General features: G+C 37.5%; 2 protein-coding genes across 2 annotated transcripts; one reads left to right on the top strand and one right to left on the bottom strand.

The window, feature by feature from the left end:
* Nucleotides 1-612: 612 nt before the first annotated feature.
* LOC149378627 (ALA-interacting subunit 3-like) lies at nucleotides 613-4563 on the bottom strand. Its single transcript, XM_089602909.1, has 8 exons — nucleotides 4097-4563; nucleotides 3265-3323; nucleotides 3046-3120; nucleotides 2817-2930; nucleotides 2274-2344; nucleotides 1537-1834; nucleotides 1128-1417; nucleotides 613-933 (listed from the first exon to the last, which is right to left on the bottom strand). Exons 1-8 carry the CDS (start codon nucleotides 4179-4181, stop codon nucleotides 879-881), a joined length of 1047 nt encoding a protein of 348 aa, XP_089459035.1. The 5' UTR covers nucleotides 4182-4563; the 3' UTR covers nucleotides 613-878.
* Nucleotides 4564-10584: 6021 nt separating this feature from the next.
* ALDH5F1 (aldehyde dehydrogenase 5F1) lies at nucleotides 10585-17545 on the top strand. The gene is made up of 20 exons (XM_089603718.1): nucleotides 10585-10910; nucleotides 11639-11752; nucleotides 11959-12058; nucleotides 12432-12480; nucleotides 12858-12945; nucleotides 13033-13143; nucleotides 13331-13393; nucleotides 13474-13584; nucleotides 13769-13834; nucleotides 13902-13979; nucleotides 14255-14332; nucleotides 14756-14822; nucleotides 15075-15160; nucleotides 15780-15812; nucleotides 15891-15923; nucleotides 16111-16211; nucleotides 16419-16504; nucleotides 16648-16754; nucleotides 16835-16912; nucleotides 17277-17545. Exons 1-20 carry the CDS (start codon nucleotides 10827-10829, stop codon nucleotides 17313-17315), a joined length of 1572 nt encoding a protein of 523 aa, XP_089459844.1. The 5' UTR covers nucleotides 10585-10826; the 3' UTR covers nucleotides 17316-17545.
* The last annotated feature ends 905 nt before the right edge of the window (nucleotides 17546-18450 follow it).

Genomic DNA, 18450 nt, shown 5'->3' with positions numbered 1-18450 from the left:
TGGGCTACTGACCTAATTGCCCCTATTATTAATAATATATATATATATATCTATTTCGATTAATATGAACAAAATTAATTTTGTTCATATTAATCGAAAAATTAATTTTGTTAGACTAATTTGTAGTGCATAAAAATAATAATGGGTTAAAACTAAAATAAATAAAAAAATTATTGTGGGAGAGAATATTATTTGAAGAAGAGAAGATGTAAAATAGAGATGGATTGGGAATTAAAAATACTATTTATTGATGTAAAAATGTAAAATAGATAAGGAAAATAAAAAGGGAGTGGAGATGCTCTTATACCATTATAGCATGAAAGAATCTCCATTAAAAACCTGAACTTGTTAGCAATGCAGTTGACAGAATTTGGTTCCGGTGGTGCCATGACAGAGAGCGGCAAGCGTTTGGAGTCGAGGAACTTTCTCTCCGATGTTGGAGACTCATAAATCTTATCCCATTAACTTAGTTTCAGGGTTCAATCAATCCTATCCGATTCCATTTTTGCATGTCGTCTGTTTAGGGAGCGGCGACGCATGTTACCATCCATCTGATCCCTCTCACCTCCTCCTCAGTTCTTCGACTAATCATTCAGCTCATACTCATTATAATTCAACTCGATGGAACCATTCAAAGTGGCTAAATTAAGTGTTAAAAATTCTATTTTTTCGGTTTTTTATACAATAAATGACGCTTTAGATATCCTCGTCTCGGCATAACATGAAAAATAAGAAACCAAATCCAGCAAAGCGGAAATATACATATTTTTTTTCAAGCTTGTATCTACTGATGGGTTTCGGAATTTTAATACACATAACATTACATCTGAAAACTTTTGGTTGAAGCGCAAATGGTGTGAGGTGGTCTTTCACACAACTTAGTGTCCTCCAGGGTTTCTGTTCCACGATAAATATGATGGGTCGCCGAGTTTTCTGGAAGGGAAGGAAGACAGTGAGTGAGAATGTGAATGTGTAAGAAACATAAGTTCATCCACTGATATACCCTTAAACAGCAAACGCATTTAACTAAACTCCTTAAGTAAGCATCCATTTGGGAAGCAATAAAGGGAAAACCATTTCGTCATAGAAAGAGTTTATGGGAACAAATACATGCACCGAGTGATTACCTTGGCTTTATAAGATATACGATTGCAAAAGCCATGGCCAAGAAGAAGCAGAGGCCGCCAACAGTGAGGTAAGCAATACCCATGAAGTCGTTTTTGCCACCGAGCCAGCTGGTTGTAGAAAGCACGAGTTTCTTCTTTCCGTTGAAAGTGTAGGTGTTATAATTGTTCATCAACACCACATTTATGACATCATTTGCCTCAAGATCGACCTCTATTCTGCCATACAACTTCCTGAATGTTGGCAACGCAGCCGTTCGCATCCAAACAATAAGGTCTTCTTGCTCGCTCAGCTGTTGCATATTCAGTACCATACTTCTCAGAGAGACCAACTCTAATTTATCATACACACGCAAAACAGAATACTTCTCAGAGGAACAACAACTTGTCCTCTTTAGAGCAAGAAACTTACCGGTATTGATTTATCAAGATCTTTACCACCTTTAATAGTTCCATTCTGAAAGTTTTGGGGAAATACGTTTTTGCCAAATTTATGTTCCCTGTCACTCTTCCATGAGATACCACTCTTGTTCACAGTCAGTGGTTGGTTTCCACGAGAAAAGCTATATGTATCATTGAATAAACTCCAGGCAATAAGACCACAAGGAACAATTGGCTGCCCGGAAGCTGTATTTTCAGGCTTACAAGTGTCCACCACATCCGTACTTTTATTACTTCTCAGCTGTGCATCACTTCGGCTCTTAACATACCTATTATGAGGAAGAAGAAGAAGAAGAAGAAAAACACGTTTGTAACTTGGGCCTTACTTCATACTAAAATAACATGCCATTCATGTGGAAACAACCGAATCACTTATATCATCTGTTTGAGCATGACTATTAGCATCAGTGAGTACAAAACATCCGAATCACTTATATCATCTGTTTGTGTGATTTCTGAAGGGTTTCATACACAACTGTTTTCCTTTTAGATGAAGCTTTCTTTTCTTTTCTTTTTATATCATTTCAGTTTTTTTTTTCTATGTAAAAGAATATATATATATATATATATATAGGAATGGATACCAAAACTGTCGGGATCAAACTGACATATTACGTTTTATTCATAATCATAATATTGTGATGATTTTACTCCATCCACATGTCATACTAGTATAAATAAACTGTTAAAATAAAAAGATTAACTTACCGGCGATGATTTTGGTAGAAGTTATCGAGCTGATAATACACATATATAGGACTCTTCATCCGTTTTGTAACCTTCAGGGGAATTCAAAGAGACGAGTTAGGAGAACTGCATCAGCTATCATGTCAAAAGCATTATCTTGAATCCCCTTTTTAGTAAATTCCCGTGTCACCACTAAAAATGGTAGTTTTTCTTTGGGTTAAATCTATATTGGCCATTCCTAATTCTGCGATATGACTGGGTCTTGACTTCTGCGAGATCAAGTAGTCAGTATGTGCAATCAAATGGGAAGTTAAGTTAAAGCTTCAGCTCAAGCGCATTGAAAACATCATCAGTGTTCTTTTCGCAAGCCTCGAATGTTTGTTTTCCTAGGTACCTCAAGAAAACGTGCAGAATGTGTGAGCCATTTTAAGAATATGCTGATTCCTTATGATTTTGTGATGTATTCATTAAGTCTTGTAAATCAGTCTGTTACTCTGTTTACACTAGTCACTGCATTTAAGATAAAAAAAAATATAAATAAAAACAAACAAAAACAAAGCTTACGGTTATGTTTCTGTTGCATGTCTTATCTTCAGGACCTTCTATAAAGCCGACCTTATTACTTCTAAAGCGTTCAGGTATGCAGTCAGTCTCATACCGATGCACAATTTCAACAACCTGTAAAAATCAGTTCCCAGTAAAATATAAAAAAAAAAAAAAAAACAGGTAACCAAAATCTGATGAGTAGAATTTAAGGCACAGTGTAAGATACTTATATCTTGGACTAACATACATCTCGCGAAGCAAAGAGAGACACAACTCCAATCGGGACGAAGACAATGCTGACAAGCATAAAGGCTGAAATCACCTGCAGAGACACACGGATAGGGACAAACACAAGGGATTAGAAAGAAGAAGAAAAAAAAAGATCAACAATTAGTTACGTAAGTACCCAATTTACTTCATTTTATACAAACCAACTTAAATATTTGTAACCGAAATAAAAACATACCCATCTAGGCGTAAGAATGGGCTTACACGCTGGAAGTTCTTGCTGAGTGAATCGCGAATCTATATATTTCCAAAAACAATGAACAATCATTTCACATGTTTCAGTAATCCAATGTGTGAATTATTCCCACTACTGTTGTGTTACTTATTTTCTTTCATGCTTTAATTTTTTTTTTATTTTTTAGCAATTCATGCTTAAATTTGAGTATAGTTCCACCTAACAAAGGTTTAGAGCTAGGACGAGGTAACTAAGTTCCCATGTAGACGTAAAAGCGAAAGCCTAAATAAAGATGCAGCCTAATCTGCTAAGAAGAATAAAAAAAACACAAATTGAACAAATCTAATGACCTACCAAAATCAAAATAATTGAGTTAATATAAACCTTTGCACTGTTCTAAGACAATCCTGAACATTCACCCCCTTTAAACCATCATTATGAGTAAACTTCAAACACAGTAACATATACAGGAAAATCGATAATTTAGTTGAGTTTCTTCCTCCCAGAAATTGGGATTAGAGTGGTGGATACGACAGGGAAAGAAGAGCGTTCTAGCTCATCATCCAAACTCATTAAAGTTTCGATCCCTTAAATTCGTTATTATATTTAGGTGCGCATTCCTTATTCTGTTATCTGATTATATGTTACAAATTTAATCACTTACACAACAAACACACTTCAAAGTTATCAAAGTCTTGCTCAGACGACCATAACAGTTCCATGTAGATTATAACCAACGACAGTTTTCCAATAACACCAACACAGCATATCATAAACGCATCAAAACCAGCTGTAAAATATTGATTTCGCAGAGACAAATTGAAAGAAAATTTACATTTGGGACGCTTGGAGTTCCTTCTGACAGCTGAATCGGCCGATCCAGCTCCTCCCGAACTCGAAGTCGCGGTGTTTGAACTCATCACAGGCCACAAATCTCAACCTTGTCGGAAAACCCTTCGATCTAAACAATAAATATTACAAAAAATAGCACCGATACAACAAGCGAAAAAAAAAAAAAAATTCTTGTGACGAGGATGGAATTGGAAATGGAGAGAGGTTAATGAACGAAACAACGTAGGTTAGGGTTTTTGTTTGTGAAAATGTTTTGTGGTTTGACTTTTATTTGGAAGAGGGGAATTCGAAGGGTAGACGACCTTTCCCTCGTATTTCCCTCTATACGGTTCCAACACGACCGGCGAATTTCTCTCTCTATATGTTTTAGGTGTCTGTATATATATTATATTATATCATTTCAACTCATTCATTTCTAGAAAACGAAGACAGACAAATTAAACTCTTATGAAAATATGTATTTGGTTTAGAGAGAGAGAGAGAGAGAAAGAGAGAGAGAGAGGTGGAAAGGTCAAAGATGATGAGCCACCACAACTAGAAGACTCGACTTGGTTTCTTCTCTATTTTTTTCTTCTCTATTTGCTTTTTCATTACTCAATTCTTTCTTGTTAATTTAAGTATTAGTATTACGGAAACATCAGCGTAGAGTAAGGGCGGTCATATGAGATCTCTCGCAAGACACTATTCTGTATTATTGATAATGTAAAAAAAAAAAAAAATCATATTATGAGATGTATTATCGAAACTTTTATCTTGAAACCATCCGATAAATATGACGAAACCGAAAATCCTTTTAACATCATTTGGTGTCATTTTTTTAAGTTGTATTTTTTTTAATTGTAAATAGATAAATTTTTCTTTTATTTCGATTGCATTCATGATTAAAGTAAAAGATATAGGAAACATGGGAATCTTCAAACTACAAAATATAGTATCAGGAATTCTCGATACCGTAAAAATAGTTTCGGGATTTCCGGTATCATTATTTACAATTTCCGGAATCTCATTTCTCGCAAAATGTGAGATGAGATCAGAGAATCTCATTTCCTGGATTCCACATGACCAGTTTTAGCATAGAGTAACGTAGGCAAACTGTGTAGGTCCAGTGCAAAAGAATGATGGGTCTCACTCAAGGATTGAAATCCCGGGGGAACCGGACGGGAACCGGCCAGGACCCCCCTTTTTTGAACTCCCCGGCACTGGAACCACCGAAACCGGAAGTTTCCGGTGATTCCGGGGGAACCGGACCGGGAACCGGGAAGGAACCGGATCCCGCCAACCCACTAGCTTCCCGACGCGACTACGGCCATTTCTTCCCGTATCCCGCCGGATCCCACCTTTCCCGGTTAGCTTCCCGGCGTCTCCTCTCAGTCCGGCGTCCTCGTCTTCTCGGCTAGAACGCGCACGCGAGGTGGGTTCCGGGTCTCGGTGGCTGTCGGCCGAGCTCCCTCTCCCTCAGTCGCTCGCTCTCTCTCTCTCTCTCTCTTGCTCTCCCTCGATCTCTTTCCCTCTCTCTCCCTCTCTCTCTCTCTCTCTCTCCCGCTCGGTTCTCTTCTTCTTCTTCTTCTTCTTCTTTCTTTTCTTTCTTTCTCTTTCTTTCTTTCTCTTTCTTTCTTTCTTTCTTTTTCTTTTTTTTTTCCGTGTCCTTTAATTTTATTAGGCAACTAATGTAGATAAGTGATGAGTTGGCAAGCTCAACCTTATCCTAATAATTACAATCCAACCTCTTTTCCTTGTTTTCTTTCAAATGGGTCCCTTAAAAATTGTTACAACCACGTCCTTTCTTATAATTATTTAATTAAATCCATAACCGAACAGATTATAATTATATTATTCGAACCGAAAATTTTCTCGTTCGTTCTCGATTAATCAAAATATATTTAAGGTTTCTCGGAATTAATTCTCATTCTTGAGAATGTATTTCTTAAATTAATTTCCGGAATATTTCCTCGGAATTAATTTATTATTCGAGATAAACTCGTTAAAATATATTTTCACTTTCACAATCCTTCTTACATTCGTGAAAATATTCTAAAACCTTATTGATCTTGATATTCTTAATATCTCATTCTCGATTATTTCCTCGTTCCTTCGAGAAATTCCATGATATTATTTCCTTTGAAATCTTGAAATCTCACTTGAGTAGTCATTTTTATTCCTTCTATTGAACTTACTTTTTGTTGTGTTTGGAATTTGGTATTGTGTTGAAACATTGTACACTATTTTTAATTTTATGAATTTTATCCTACGTACTTTGTATGTTTTCTGTATATTTCTTTTCTGAATTCCCCTCGGTAAATACGGTATTTAACGGTATTCCTCTACGGTAACGGTAAGTTCAACGGTACCGGTTTCCTTTTTTTTTCTTGCTTCTCCCGGTATTCCTTTACGGTACCGGGGGTTATCAGTAAATTCGAAAGGTCGGAACAGTAACGGTAACGGTATTTCGATCCTTGGTCTCACTAACTGCTTTTCTATCGCTAGTCCGTTGTTCATTTCTCTTATGGAAAGCCACATGATTTTTCGCTATTGTTTTAGAGAGGTTATTTTTGCAGTAATTTTTTTGGTATATACAAAAAAAAAAATATTTTTGATAACGCGTAGTAAGTAGAAAATGATTACACTGTACGAATTTTTTTTTTGTTCTGTAATAAGTTGTGAGTAATACCTTTTTTTTTTAGAAACAAGTTGTGAGTAATATCAACTTTTATTTTAATATTGAAAATTCTGTATTACTTATTAAGAGGAGTAGTTGTAGAGATCACAATTATTGTTGCCACGTTTTATCAGCAGATTATATTATAAAGATAATATATTGACTTACTACATCACTTCCATAAACATAAGAGAAAATGGACATAAATACTTAATATTTTCTTTTTAATACATTTAAATATTTATTTTTTTCGACGCATGAATACATAATATTTTGTTTCAGTTGCACCGTTATTATTAGTATGTTATCTTTTAACGGATGACATGTGGCGACTTTACATTTGACAAACATTTAATTATTTTCTTAAAAAAAAATAAACAATAATACTAATATAATTTTTATAAATACAACTCAGATTTAAAAAGTAAAAGAAATGTGTTAAAAAAAAAAACCCTTTAATCCTTTTTTCCCCAAAATCATAATCTCACCCCACCGTAGCTTCAGAGAAAGACTTGCTCACGATCGACAAGACCGCGAAAGATTTGCCGTTGGGTTTCAAATTGGTCGCGGCCTTCATGCAGCTCATTGTTCGCTTCGCGCCTGTCGGACTTCCAAGGCCCCAATTGGAGCTTCATTCTTCCCTACAAATCTGTGAGGGACAGTGACGTACATTCGATCGATGAGCACTCATCCGGATAAATTGACAGCCTGATTCTGAGTTTGGATGACTAGAATGACTTCAATGACGCGATAAGCTTCTTCGAGGATTTTTATGTGGATTTTTGCTCCAAATGAGATCACTTTTGATATCTTAATCGCGGGTATTGTTGAAAAGGTAAGTTAGAAAACTCATTTTTGTATTTGGCGGAGACACTTGAGAGGACTCAAACCCAATATGAGATCACACAACGCCATTATCTCCCATCTATTTTTGAAAGATATGTGAAAACACACTAGGAATGTCTTTGTGGAAATAATCAAGAAGGTAATCGTGAGATTATGATTTCGGTAAGGTCTTAGGGATTTTGGCTGATCTGAGAAAGAATGTCTATAGCGATTTTTTTTGTTTGTTTTATTTTTAGTGAGTTTTTTTTTGTTCTTACAACAAATTTGAGTTAATATTATATTTAAATAATAAATTTGAGTTATTATGTTAAATATATCATTATTAATGTTAATGTGTCATTTTTCGCTGCCGGAAAATGACCCATTCAAAAGCAAAAATGACTCAAGGCGCGAGCCCGAGACAATATCAGAATCAAGAAGTGACATAGAGACGACACATTCAAGCTCTCCATACCTTGCTCTCGACGTGCTCAACCATGCCTCGCTATGAACCGTGCCATGCTTCGCCGTGAGCCATACTATGCGTCGTTGTGGGCCGTGCACCTTCGTGAGCCTTAATGTGCATCATCGTGAGTCATATCATGCATCGTCATGGGCCATGCACCGCTGTGAGCCTTTGAAATTCCTTTCTATGGACGTGACTCGCCTCACCATAAATGTGACTTGTCTCGCGGGAGACTTGACACGCCTCGCTGGAGACTCACCACACCTTGCCATCGCCGTGCCACGACCCGATTTGCCCTCGTCGTGCAACGCCTTGCCCTCGTCGTGCCACGCCTCGACATGCCTTGCCTCGCCTCGCCTCATCGGAGACTTGACACACCTCGCCGGAGACTCGCAACACCTTGCCCTCGCCGTGGTACGACCCGCCTTGCCCTCTCGTGCCATGCCTTACCCTCGTCGCGCCACGCTTCGACACGCCTTGCCTCATCGGAGACTTGACATGCCCGCGGACGAATCGCCCTAACCTCGTCGTGCCACACTCTCTAACACCTTGCTAAAGACTTGACACGCCTCGTTGGAAGCTCGACGCACCTCGTTGAAAGCTCGACATGTCTCGCCATGCCTCACCCCCGTCAAGGAGTGGCCATGGCTATGCGACCAAAAAGACACGCCACACGCCCAAAAAAGACCCTTGATGTGGCCGTACGACCATTTAACGCGCCATACAGCCATTTTCCGTGTCCAGACTCGCCGTACGGAAACTCAAAAGTGCCGTACCTTCCCATGTCCCTACTTGCCACACGACACTTCCGTGTCCAGACTCGCTGTACGGTAACCCAAATGCCATATGGCACCAGCCTCTGTCCCTTCTTGCCGTGTGGCACCAAAAACATATCGTACGACAATCCTAGCCTCCAGACTATCCCACCTTGTCGTACGGCACTCTCTCGCCTCCAGACTCGCCGTACAGCACCTCCCTGTGTCTACCTTTTTCGTACAACACCAAAATGTGTCGTACGGCACCAAAACGTGTTGTACAATACTCCATCCCCTCCAGACTTGCCGTACGCAACCTAAAGGTATCTTACAGTACCATCTCGTGTCCATTATTGTCGTACAACCACCAACAAATGCCATACGGTATTCCCCAACCTCCAAAATGGCCGTACGACACTCCCACACTTCCATAATGGCCGTATGACTTTTCCAAACCTAACCTCTACCTCTTCTTTGCCATCATTTCACACGTCTAACCCTTCCCACCTCACCATTTCAATCCAAAACTTATCTTAACCCTTCAAAGGCACCTTCCAAGTCATTTTCACACCCCTACACCTTGCAACTCCTATAAAAACCCACCACCCTACCACATGAAAATGACCCCGAATTTTGTATGAAAAACCCCTAGAGAATTCATACCTCACAATCTTCTCTCGGCCTTAAACACCATTCACAAGAAAGATCCATGAAAAGACACTAGAAAAGTACCATACCTCATCTTCCATCATTCTCCAAACATTCCATCTCACACCATGTATTTCTAATACATTTCTCCCATAATCACCACCCTTTTCATCACATACGCGCACCATATTGTACTCACACCCCATTTTGACCATCATCTCTTCTACACCTCTCTCTCATCTCACCACCACACATAGAGAAGCATCTTCCTTCATTTCTCTCTAGAATTGGAGGAAGATCACTCTCAAACCCACATTTTCTACCACTTTCCATCTTTTTTACATTGATCAATGTCATACAAATGCTCTATCATGATGACTAAGAGCTTGTGCAAACCCATTCCCTTGTTCTTCATCTATTAAGAGTTACATCCATTGGTCAATTATTTTTCTCTCATTTACTATACTCGCCTGTATTTAGAGACAATCTTATCTGGATATTCATTATACTAGACACCTTTTGTGCTCAGTTTCTTGTGTTCATTGAGGAACAATTGTTATAACATTTTTATTTGCAGCAAGTACAACTACAATTTCAGTTCAGACGGAATAGAAGTTTGTTCCTTCGAATTGCTCGAAATTATTTACATCTGATTATTTAAAAAAATTAAGATTATTTGGGATATCTAAAGTAACTTACAACTTTGTAGATAAATCAGTTACAGGAATATATTTTTTGCTAAATAAAAGTGGTCCTCTTATTAATTTTTTTAAAGAAATAATTTGGTCAGTAGTTAAATAGTCCACTTTAAAAAAAAAATCAAAATTTTAATTTATAAAAAAAAAAAAGTAAATTAAATTAATTAATTTAATTTAATTTACTTCGATTTGTTAATTTTTTTTAATAAAATAAATTTTTTATTAGAATTAAAAAAAAAGGTTAAATGATTGACCGATTGCCTATAATGTTTTATTTTTAAGACGTAATTTTACTCTTTTGATAAATGTTGCACGTAATGTCAAACATTTCAAACGTACACAAAACCAAGCAGCCTCTTTTAGATTACTATTACGCTTTTGTCTTTGTGCGAATTCTCAATATTAGCAATATATCTTATAATACTTTTCATTACGTTTTGGAGGATTGATTTGAAGGTTTGATCACATCTTGAAAAGCACGTGCTCTTACCAAAAACCAAGCAGCCTCGACAATCAATAATTAATAAATTATAAAATCATTTGGAAAAAAAAAACTGGCCAAGAAAGGGAGAGAGTGATATGATCGATTAGAGCATAATCTCAGCTCCGAGAAAGACGAAGAACGGAGGTAATATAATAATAAAGAAATAAAATCCTGAACCGGAATGACGTTCGCAGCGATGCACGTGGCTTGTCGATCTTTGAAGTCTGTCCCACTGATGAGGTCTCATGCTCTCCTCTCTCGCCAGGTCTCACTATCTCTCTCTCTCTCTGTATACGTATTTTTATGTATGTATGTATGTATATATGTGTAATATACAGTCTCTCCCTGGATCTATGTGTGTTCAAGCTGGTATATGTATGCACAATTGAGGTTTTGTTTGCTTTGTGTTTTGAATATCTGTTGTTGTATGCGGATTTGAGAATTGGGTATTTATTTCTATGATTGCCGTTTAAGTGGCCTTATGGGAAATGCTTGTTTTAAAGTTGATTTGATCATTTATGTATACACGTCTATGTGGGATTGAAAACGTTGAATTTTGTGTTTTAAAGCTCTTATTGTACCCCATAGCTGAAATGAACTATTCTTCTTGCTTTGGTGCTACACTCGTATTTCATGTTCTTACAAGTAATTAACTATAGTAATATCTCAATATCTATCTATCTATTCAGAACTTCGAAAGGCTGTGTTTTTTTTGAAGGCAGCTTTGTTGCTTTTGGGATTGAACTCACGACCTCCACTTTGGAATGGAATTACCAACTAGACTATGCTAGGCACCACTCGAAAGGATGTGTTTTTCGTTTCAATCTTTCCCTTTGATTCTCAAAAGGGAATCTTGTTTTTTCATGGCTCTGCCAGGATATTCTAAACCTCTTACCACTATTTGGGGACTTAATTATTGTTCCAAAAGCGAAGAGTACTTGTTATCTTGTTTGTGGATTCATTTAACTAACGAGCATGGGATTTGGATATCAGATAACCATGGACGCTAAGAGCGTTACTTCTCAGCTGAAAAGTTCGGGTTTATTACGCACCCAGGGGCTTATCGGAGGGAAATGGGTCGATGCATATGACAATAAAACCTTACAGGTCAGAAAGAGAATTCGCAGCTTCACTAATTTGAGGCATTTGGCAACTACATTGTCACCGTCTTTTATATTGCATATGTTTCAGTTGTCAATCTTGTTGATGGAATGAGAAAGATCTTTTCATGATGTGTACTTTCTTCTTTTATGCAAGTTCTTTTACAGTAAAGTAGTAATTTTATTCATTTATCATGTCATGGGTGATGACAGGTCCGTAATCCAGCCACTGGTGAAGTTATAGCCGATGTCTCGTGTATGGGTCAGAAGGAAACCAATGATGCAATATCTTCTGCCAGTGATGCCTTTAAGTGTATGAGATTTTCGATTGAATCCATATATGCACATATGCCTTATTCAGCATAAATATATCTGCGTAATGACGTAGTGGTCCTAATTGGTGGTGTAATTTTTTTTTATAAAAAGAAACAAGTGGTGGTGCAAATTAATAGGCGTGTATTCGTAACACCAACTATGTTGTACTTATTTCTTAAGTAATCACTCGTTACATGCTTAATGGCAATTATCTTGAAGGAGTTATTCTGAAACAGATCATTGATTTACTTTGTCAGTATTTACACTCTTAATTAGATCTTTGGTTAATGTTGTCAGTGAATCTTCTCAGATCAGTCTGGTTCCTCTAAACTTAAAACGAGATCTTGAATTTTTTGTTTATTTCATGTTAGCTTGGAGCAAAGTTACTGCATCTGAAAGAAGCAAATGCCTACGAAAATGGTATTATAACACTTCCATGGTTAGATATATTGTACGAATTTGTTTGTATATGTTATCTTTATAAGATTCGGATTGTAAATTATACATTGTGCTTCGCCAAATTGATAAGAATGTACTAAGGAAGATTTAATCTATATCTGGATAGTCTAGGAATATTTCCTATTAAAAGTGCATTGAAATTTTATTGAATCATGGCTTTAAGTTTGTGGTCTTTTTTAAATTTTTTAAGGTTTTAGGCCTTAAGTGTTTGCATAAATTCTTATCTTTAATTGGTATGTTCAGAATTATTTTTAGTTATACATGCGTATTGTTTGAGTTTTGATTGTTGTTAGAGCTTTGGTTTTTCTATCTGATTTCACACTTGTAACTTACTGTAGGTATGATCTGCTAATTGCTCACAAGGAAGGACTTGGACAGCTCATAACGTTGGAGCAAGGCAAGCCACTAAAAGAAGCAATTGGCGAGGTATTATTGTAAAAAAAAAAAAGAGCGGAAGATAATAATGAAATTTTTTATCGTTGTCCTGTATTTGCTTAATGCATTGTGCTGCAGGTTGGTTATGGAGCTAGTTTCATTGAGTTCTTTGCTGAGGAGGCAAAGCGAATATACGGTGATATCATTCCTTCAACTCTGTCTGACCGGCGCTTGTTTGTTTTAAAGCAGGTGTGGCTGTATTACACGTGCACTCTGTTTTGTTTTGATTGACCAATTTAAAAAAAGGGTCTTGTGATTTCAATAACATTTATAGGGACAACAACTAAACATGGTTGGCCAGTTGCCATTGGAGTTGGGTGTATATTTCCAGTTTTGTTCATTGTCTCTTTAACTTGTCACGATTACTATTTTGCAGGCTGTCGGTGTTGTTGGCGCAATCACACCATGGAACTTTCCACTGGCGATGATTACTCGGAAGGTTTGAATCAAGATATCAAGTGCATGTTCTTTTAGACAATGATTAATTCAAATTCGATGTTCTCTTGTGTTCTTGGATAGGTTGGTCCTGCTCTTGCTTCTGGTTGCACAGTGGTCATAAAGCCATCTGAGCTAACACCCCTCACTGCTTTAGCCGCAGCTGAACTCTCCCTTCAAGCTGGAATTCCACCGGTAATAAGTCTGCTTCCATTGATAAAATATATACTTCCCACAGCCATAACCTCGTATCGTCCATTGGTTAAAACCCCAAATAGTGTTAATAAAGTGGCGATATTGGTATTGAAAGCATTGGCGTTTGGCCTTTAACTTGTTCATAATGCCATATGTTGGTAATGGGTTTCAATGTTGTACACAGGGTGTTGTGAATGTTGTTATGGGAAATGCTCCTAGTATTGGGGACGCTTTGCTTGCAAGTCCACAGGTTTGTTATTCATTGTGGATTTTTGTGCCCTGGTCTTGTCAATGTAATTGATTGTACGCGCCATCAGGTAAGGAAGATCACTTTCACCGGCTCAACCGCAGTCGGAAAGAAGTTAATGGCTGGTGCTGCCAACACCGTTAAGAAGGTATGCCTATAATATGACGAATAATAAAAACATCTAATGTTTGTGATGCTTTAGACATCGCTATATTTGATTTGATTTGGGTTGTGAGGAGAATCCTATCCGAGAGAAAGACTCTTTGAGTTAAAAAAGACTCGTCTTGATTGACTAAAGAAAACAATTGCCATATAGCTGATATTTCATGTTTATTGAGTTCTTCCTCAAAGATGTTTCTATTATTGTTAGAAAGTGCACGTTAAATGTATACTAGTTTATTTCTTTCCCTCCCTGCTTTTTAGGTATCTCTTGAACTTGGCGGCAATGCGCCTTGCATAGTTTTTGACGATGCAGACGTGGATGTGGCAGTTAAAGGAGCAGTAAGTTAATCTTTATAGAAGAATATGTTGTAATTTTGTATTTTCTTTGGGGTCTCTTTTGTTATAAGTGTTTAAAACATGGTTCTATATGCATGGAAGAAATTTACTATATAAACATACAAGTTAACAAGTTTATTTTAGCATTCTATTTGCTGGATAATATATCCTTGTCGAAGCTCTCGAACCTGTATCGTTTAGTCTATATTTTTTTTGAAACGGTAACTTCATTATATATATTTGAATAGGCGAAAGCCACTTTACACAAAAGGTATCGTTTAGTCTATATAAGATTTGTGTTTTCAAAATAAATTGGATTTTGTCTATTTAACTAAGACTCAGAAGTATAGTTAAACTAGGTGTAACCATTATTGGTGCATTGTTATTTTGGTAACACTTCCTAATGGAAGAAAAATCACTTTGTAGCTTGCAGCAAAATTCCGGAATACTGGACAAACGTGCGTGTGTGCAAACAGGATCCTTGTGCAAGAAGGTATTACTGGTCATGATTTATATTGCTGACATCCACTCTAATTTGATACATCTTTATAAAAAAAATGATACCTTATCTCCGTTTCGGCTATTTATTCATTACATTGAATTTAATCCATAAAAATATTTAGAATAATTACAAATCCAAACATGAAACCGTAGGTTATCTTCTTCTTCTTTTGGGCAAAGACAAGGAAGACATGTCCAAACGATGGAGCTTATGATCGTTAAGTTAATTTAACTTTTCTTACAGGCATCTATGATAAATTTGCAAAAGCATTTTCAGAAGCTGTTCAAAGTCTTCAAGTTGGGGATGGTTTCATTGATGGTGTGGCTCAGGTAGGCATTTTTGCATAACCTAGTATAAATCATGTGTTCTCGTTTACTGTTATGCGCATGTTAACTAAATAATTGGTCCAATAATATTAAAAGATAATTGAATACACCTCACAAGAGCTCAATCTTCCAGGAAACTGCTATTCTGACAGTACTAATTTAACATGGAAACCTACAACCTCTTGTTGTGGGCCTTAATACTGTAATCTATGGAAGTAAAGTAGTTTCTAGCAACAGAATGGCTTCTTTTAAGCACTTGTTAAAAACCAGATTATTGTGCAAGTGTATCTGAGCATGGGATTTTTCAATTCATTAGGCTCTGATCCGTGCCCAGTCCATTTGAAAAAGCAGTTAAATATTCACAATTCACTTGTGTCTTAAGACTTAATCGTAAGCTTTTGAGATAGATGGTTTCAACAGCCTCTATTCACATGAAAAGGTGTATTAGTGGTTGACAAATTGTTTTGTTAATCCCAAATTCTTAACCCATATAATCAGTGTATGAACCTCTAATAGGAAAAACTTATAAGAGACGACAACTGGTTGGTATTCTTGGAAATGAGCATTTCCTTTTTCGTGAAATAAAAGCTCAAGCTTTTAACTGTACTTTCCACTTTTCCAGGGTCCTCTTATAAATGAAGCTGCTGTGCAAAAGGTATTTCTCTTCAAATTTATATACTCTCTTAAAAGCCGTATATGCTGTTAAACTGACGATTACCCTGTGAGTTTAAAGGTGGAATCATTTATTCTCGATGCTACCTCAAAGGTCAGTATTCTAGTCTTCTTTTAATTTGTTTGTTTTATAAGACTTGAGATTCTGTGTGTGTACATTTTGGCCCATTCGCTAGTATATATATATTTTTTGAAATCTAATTTGGCTCTTACACATTTACTCCCAAAAAACCCAATATTTATTTTGTTTTCTGATTGTAAGTTGATTTTTAATTTATAAGGGAGCAAAAGTTTTAGTTGGAGGGAAAAGACACAGCCTGGGAATGACCTTCTACGAGCCTACCATTGTCGGTGATGTTAACAGTGAGATGCTACTGTCAAGGTATTTCATAAGTTCTCTTCTGGATTCTGTAAACACTTGGCAGCGTATGCGAATTAAATTTTGGCTCCAAAATATCTCAACTGTCATAAGGGGACTGGAATGGTTGCGATGAAATTCCAAACCTGATGCCATACTTTCAGGTTTACTGAGCATAATATTGTTGCCCTCTTGACATACTTTTTTTACTCTTGCTCTTACTTGGTCCAGAGAGGAAGTATTCGGGCCTGTGGCACCGTTGCTGAGGTTTAAATCCGAGGACGACGCGATCCGTATTGCTAATGATACCACTGCTGGTTTGTTCCACTTAATAAGCTGGCCGTAAGGGCTTTGCCCGAATGGTTTTAAGGGCTTAAAACAATTAATCAAGAAAAGTGATTGAGATTCAAAGGAAAAATATCAAGTTAGAAACAAGTTTTCACTGCATTATTTTCTCTAGGTTTGGCTGCGTACATATTCACAAACAGCATTCAGCGGTCGTGGCGTGTGTCTGAAGCCCTCGAGTACGGTCTTGTCGGCGTCAATGAAGGCATAGTTTCAACAGAGGTGGGTTTTTTTTTTTGCTTAATCGAATTATGGAACCTTGTTCGTTCATTCTTCACCGTGCAATTAATATGACTTTGCAGGTTGCTCCGTTTGGAGGCGTGAAGCAGTCCGGTCTGGGACGCGAGGGTTCTAAATATGGCATGGATGACTACTTGGAAGTACGTTTAATTTTGTGTCTATTATTTTCTTTTTCAGGTCTTTCTCGACTTTACGATACAAACCCCATTGCTTCGGTTTTTTTCTACAATAACATTAGCCAACAAAGAGCCAGCTTTCAGTTGTTCTTCAACTCCAAATTTTCTGTGAACATATTTGGATTTAAGCTACAAGATTCTGAGCTATATCCTCTGATTGAAGATATAACATCTTATTAAAAAAAAATCCAGACTTTTGCACCAGTAGTTTATAGATTGGTTCGATGGAAGTTTCTAAGATTCTGTATTGGTTTCGATATGTTAGGACATGCATCAAATGTGCAGTCTAACCCATTTGACTGACGATGCTCTCTTCTTTCACTTACAGATCAAGTACGTTTGCATGGGGAACATGAACAGTCACTAATGTAAGTGTGTTTTTTTGTTTTTGTTTTTTTTTTCTTCTGTTGGAGGTTACGTGATGCAACATTTATACTAGCATATGAGACCACGAGAGAGCGTTTTTGTTGCAAATGTATTTTAAATAAGTGATACAAGCAAAATGCATTGAGCCCTTATAAGTTGTTGTCCTTTTTTGTTCTGTGTTCTATTCTATTATAATAAAATGGGTGCTGTAATTATTCAGCCAATTTGAAACTTGATTTTAAGAAACTATCCAACATTTCGTTTATTTTGGTAAATTAGCTATTTACCAAAATTAACGTATATTTACCAAAATTAATGTATGAAAATACTAAGTACAATCGTGTAAAATATTATATGCCAAGTACACAAAATATGGCTAGGTTTTAAACATGTTTAAAACGTCGGCTAGATTACAAATTCAACGTTTGAAGTAGCCTAAAAAACCTTGTAATTCAGTTGGGAATGGATTAGAGGGCAGTAATATTAGATTTAACTTCCCCGAATAAGATTATTTATTTCACGCATGCCGTAATATGACGTTCACAAAGTAATTATCTTTCTCAGATCCAATATAATCAGGACTAAAAAATATGACATTAATCACAATAGCAAAACCCAAAGTCTCTCCCCCACGCCACTGCCCACTTTTCTTCTCGTGGGGTTGGGGCTGGGGTTGGTGTTGCTGCAAAGGGTTTTAGCCACTTGCCGTCCAGCCTTTGGCTCTTACCTTTTTTGTGCGGCCGAAAAAGAAGAGATGGCGGCATGGCGAGGTATGGTGGATGTTATCGGCCCGGCGCGATTCGGCGACGCTATCGGCCCCGTTGGCCGACCGGACGTCCTTGCCCGGCCAATGGCCGGCCCAGCCTTCACCCGGCTAATGGCCGGCCCAACTTCTCACCCGGCCAATGGCCGGCCCAGACCCTTCACTCGGCCATTGCCAACTGAGTTCACTCGGCCAATGGCCGGCCCAGCTTCTCATCCGGCCAATGGCCGGCCCAGCTTCTCATCCGGCCAATGGTCGGCCCAGCCTTCCCCCGGCCATTGGCCGGCCCAGCACCCTCACCCGGCCATTGGCCGGCCGAGCCTCACTCGGCCAATGGCCGGCCCAACTTCACTCGGCCAAGGGGTTCCTCAAA

Source organism: Urtica dioica, chromosome 12, assembly GCF_054948205.1.
Source record: "Urtica dioica subsp. dioica isolate 48M chromosome 12, U.dioica_male_clone48M_v1_H2, whole genome shotgun sequence".
NCBI classification, from domain to species: Eukaryota; Viridiplantae; Streptophyta; class Magnoliopsida; order Rosales; family Urticaceae; genus Urtica; species Urtica dioica.
This window is presented reverse-complemented; position numbering and strand designations above follow the sequence as displayed.

Coding starts and splice junctions, on each gene's coding strand:
- LOC149378627 (XM_089602909.1), bottom strand. CDS start 4,181: ATGAGTTCAAACACCGCGACTTCGAGTTCGGGAGGAGCTGGATCGGCC. Junction 1,835..2,273: donor TTCTACCAAAATCATCGCCG/GTAAGTTAATCT, acceptor TCCTCATAATAG/GTATGTTAAGAGCCGAAGTG. Junction 934..1,127: donor GTATATCTTATAAAGCCAAG/GTAATCACTCGG, acceptor CTTCCCTTCCAG/AAAACTCGGCGACCCATCAT.
- ALDH5F1 (XM_089603718.1), top strand. CDS start 10,827: ATGACGTTCGCAGCGATGCACGTGGCTTGTCGATCTTTGAAGTCTGTC. Junction 11,753..11,958: donor ATGACAATAAAACCTTACAG/GTCAGAAAGAGA, acceptor GGGTGATGACAG/GTCCGTAATCCAGCCACTGG. Junction 14,823..15,074: donor CAGGATCCTTGTGCAAGAAG/GTATTACTGGTC, acceptor CTTTTCTTACAG/GCATCTATGATAAATTTGCA.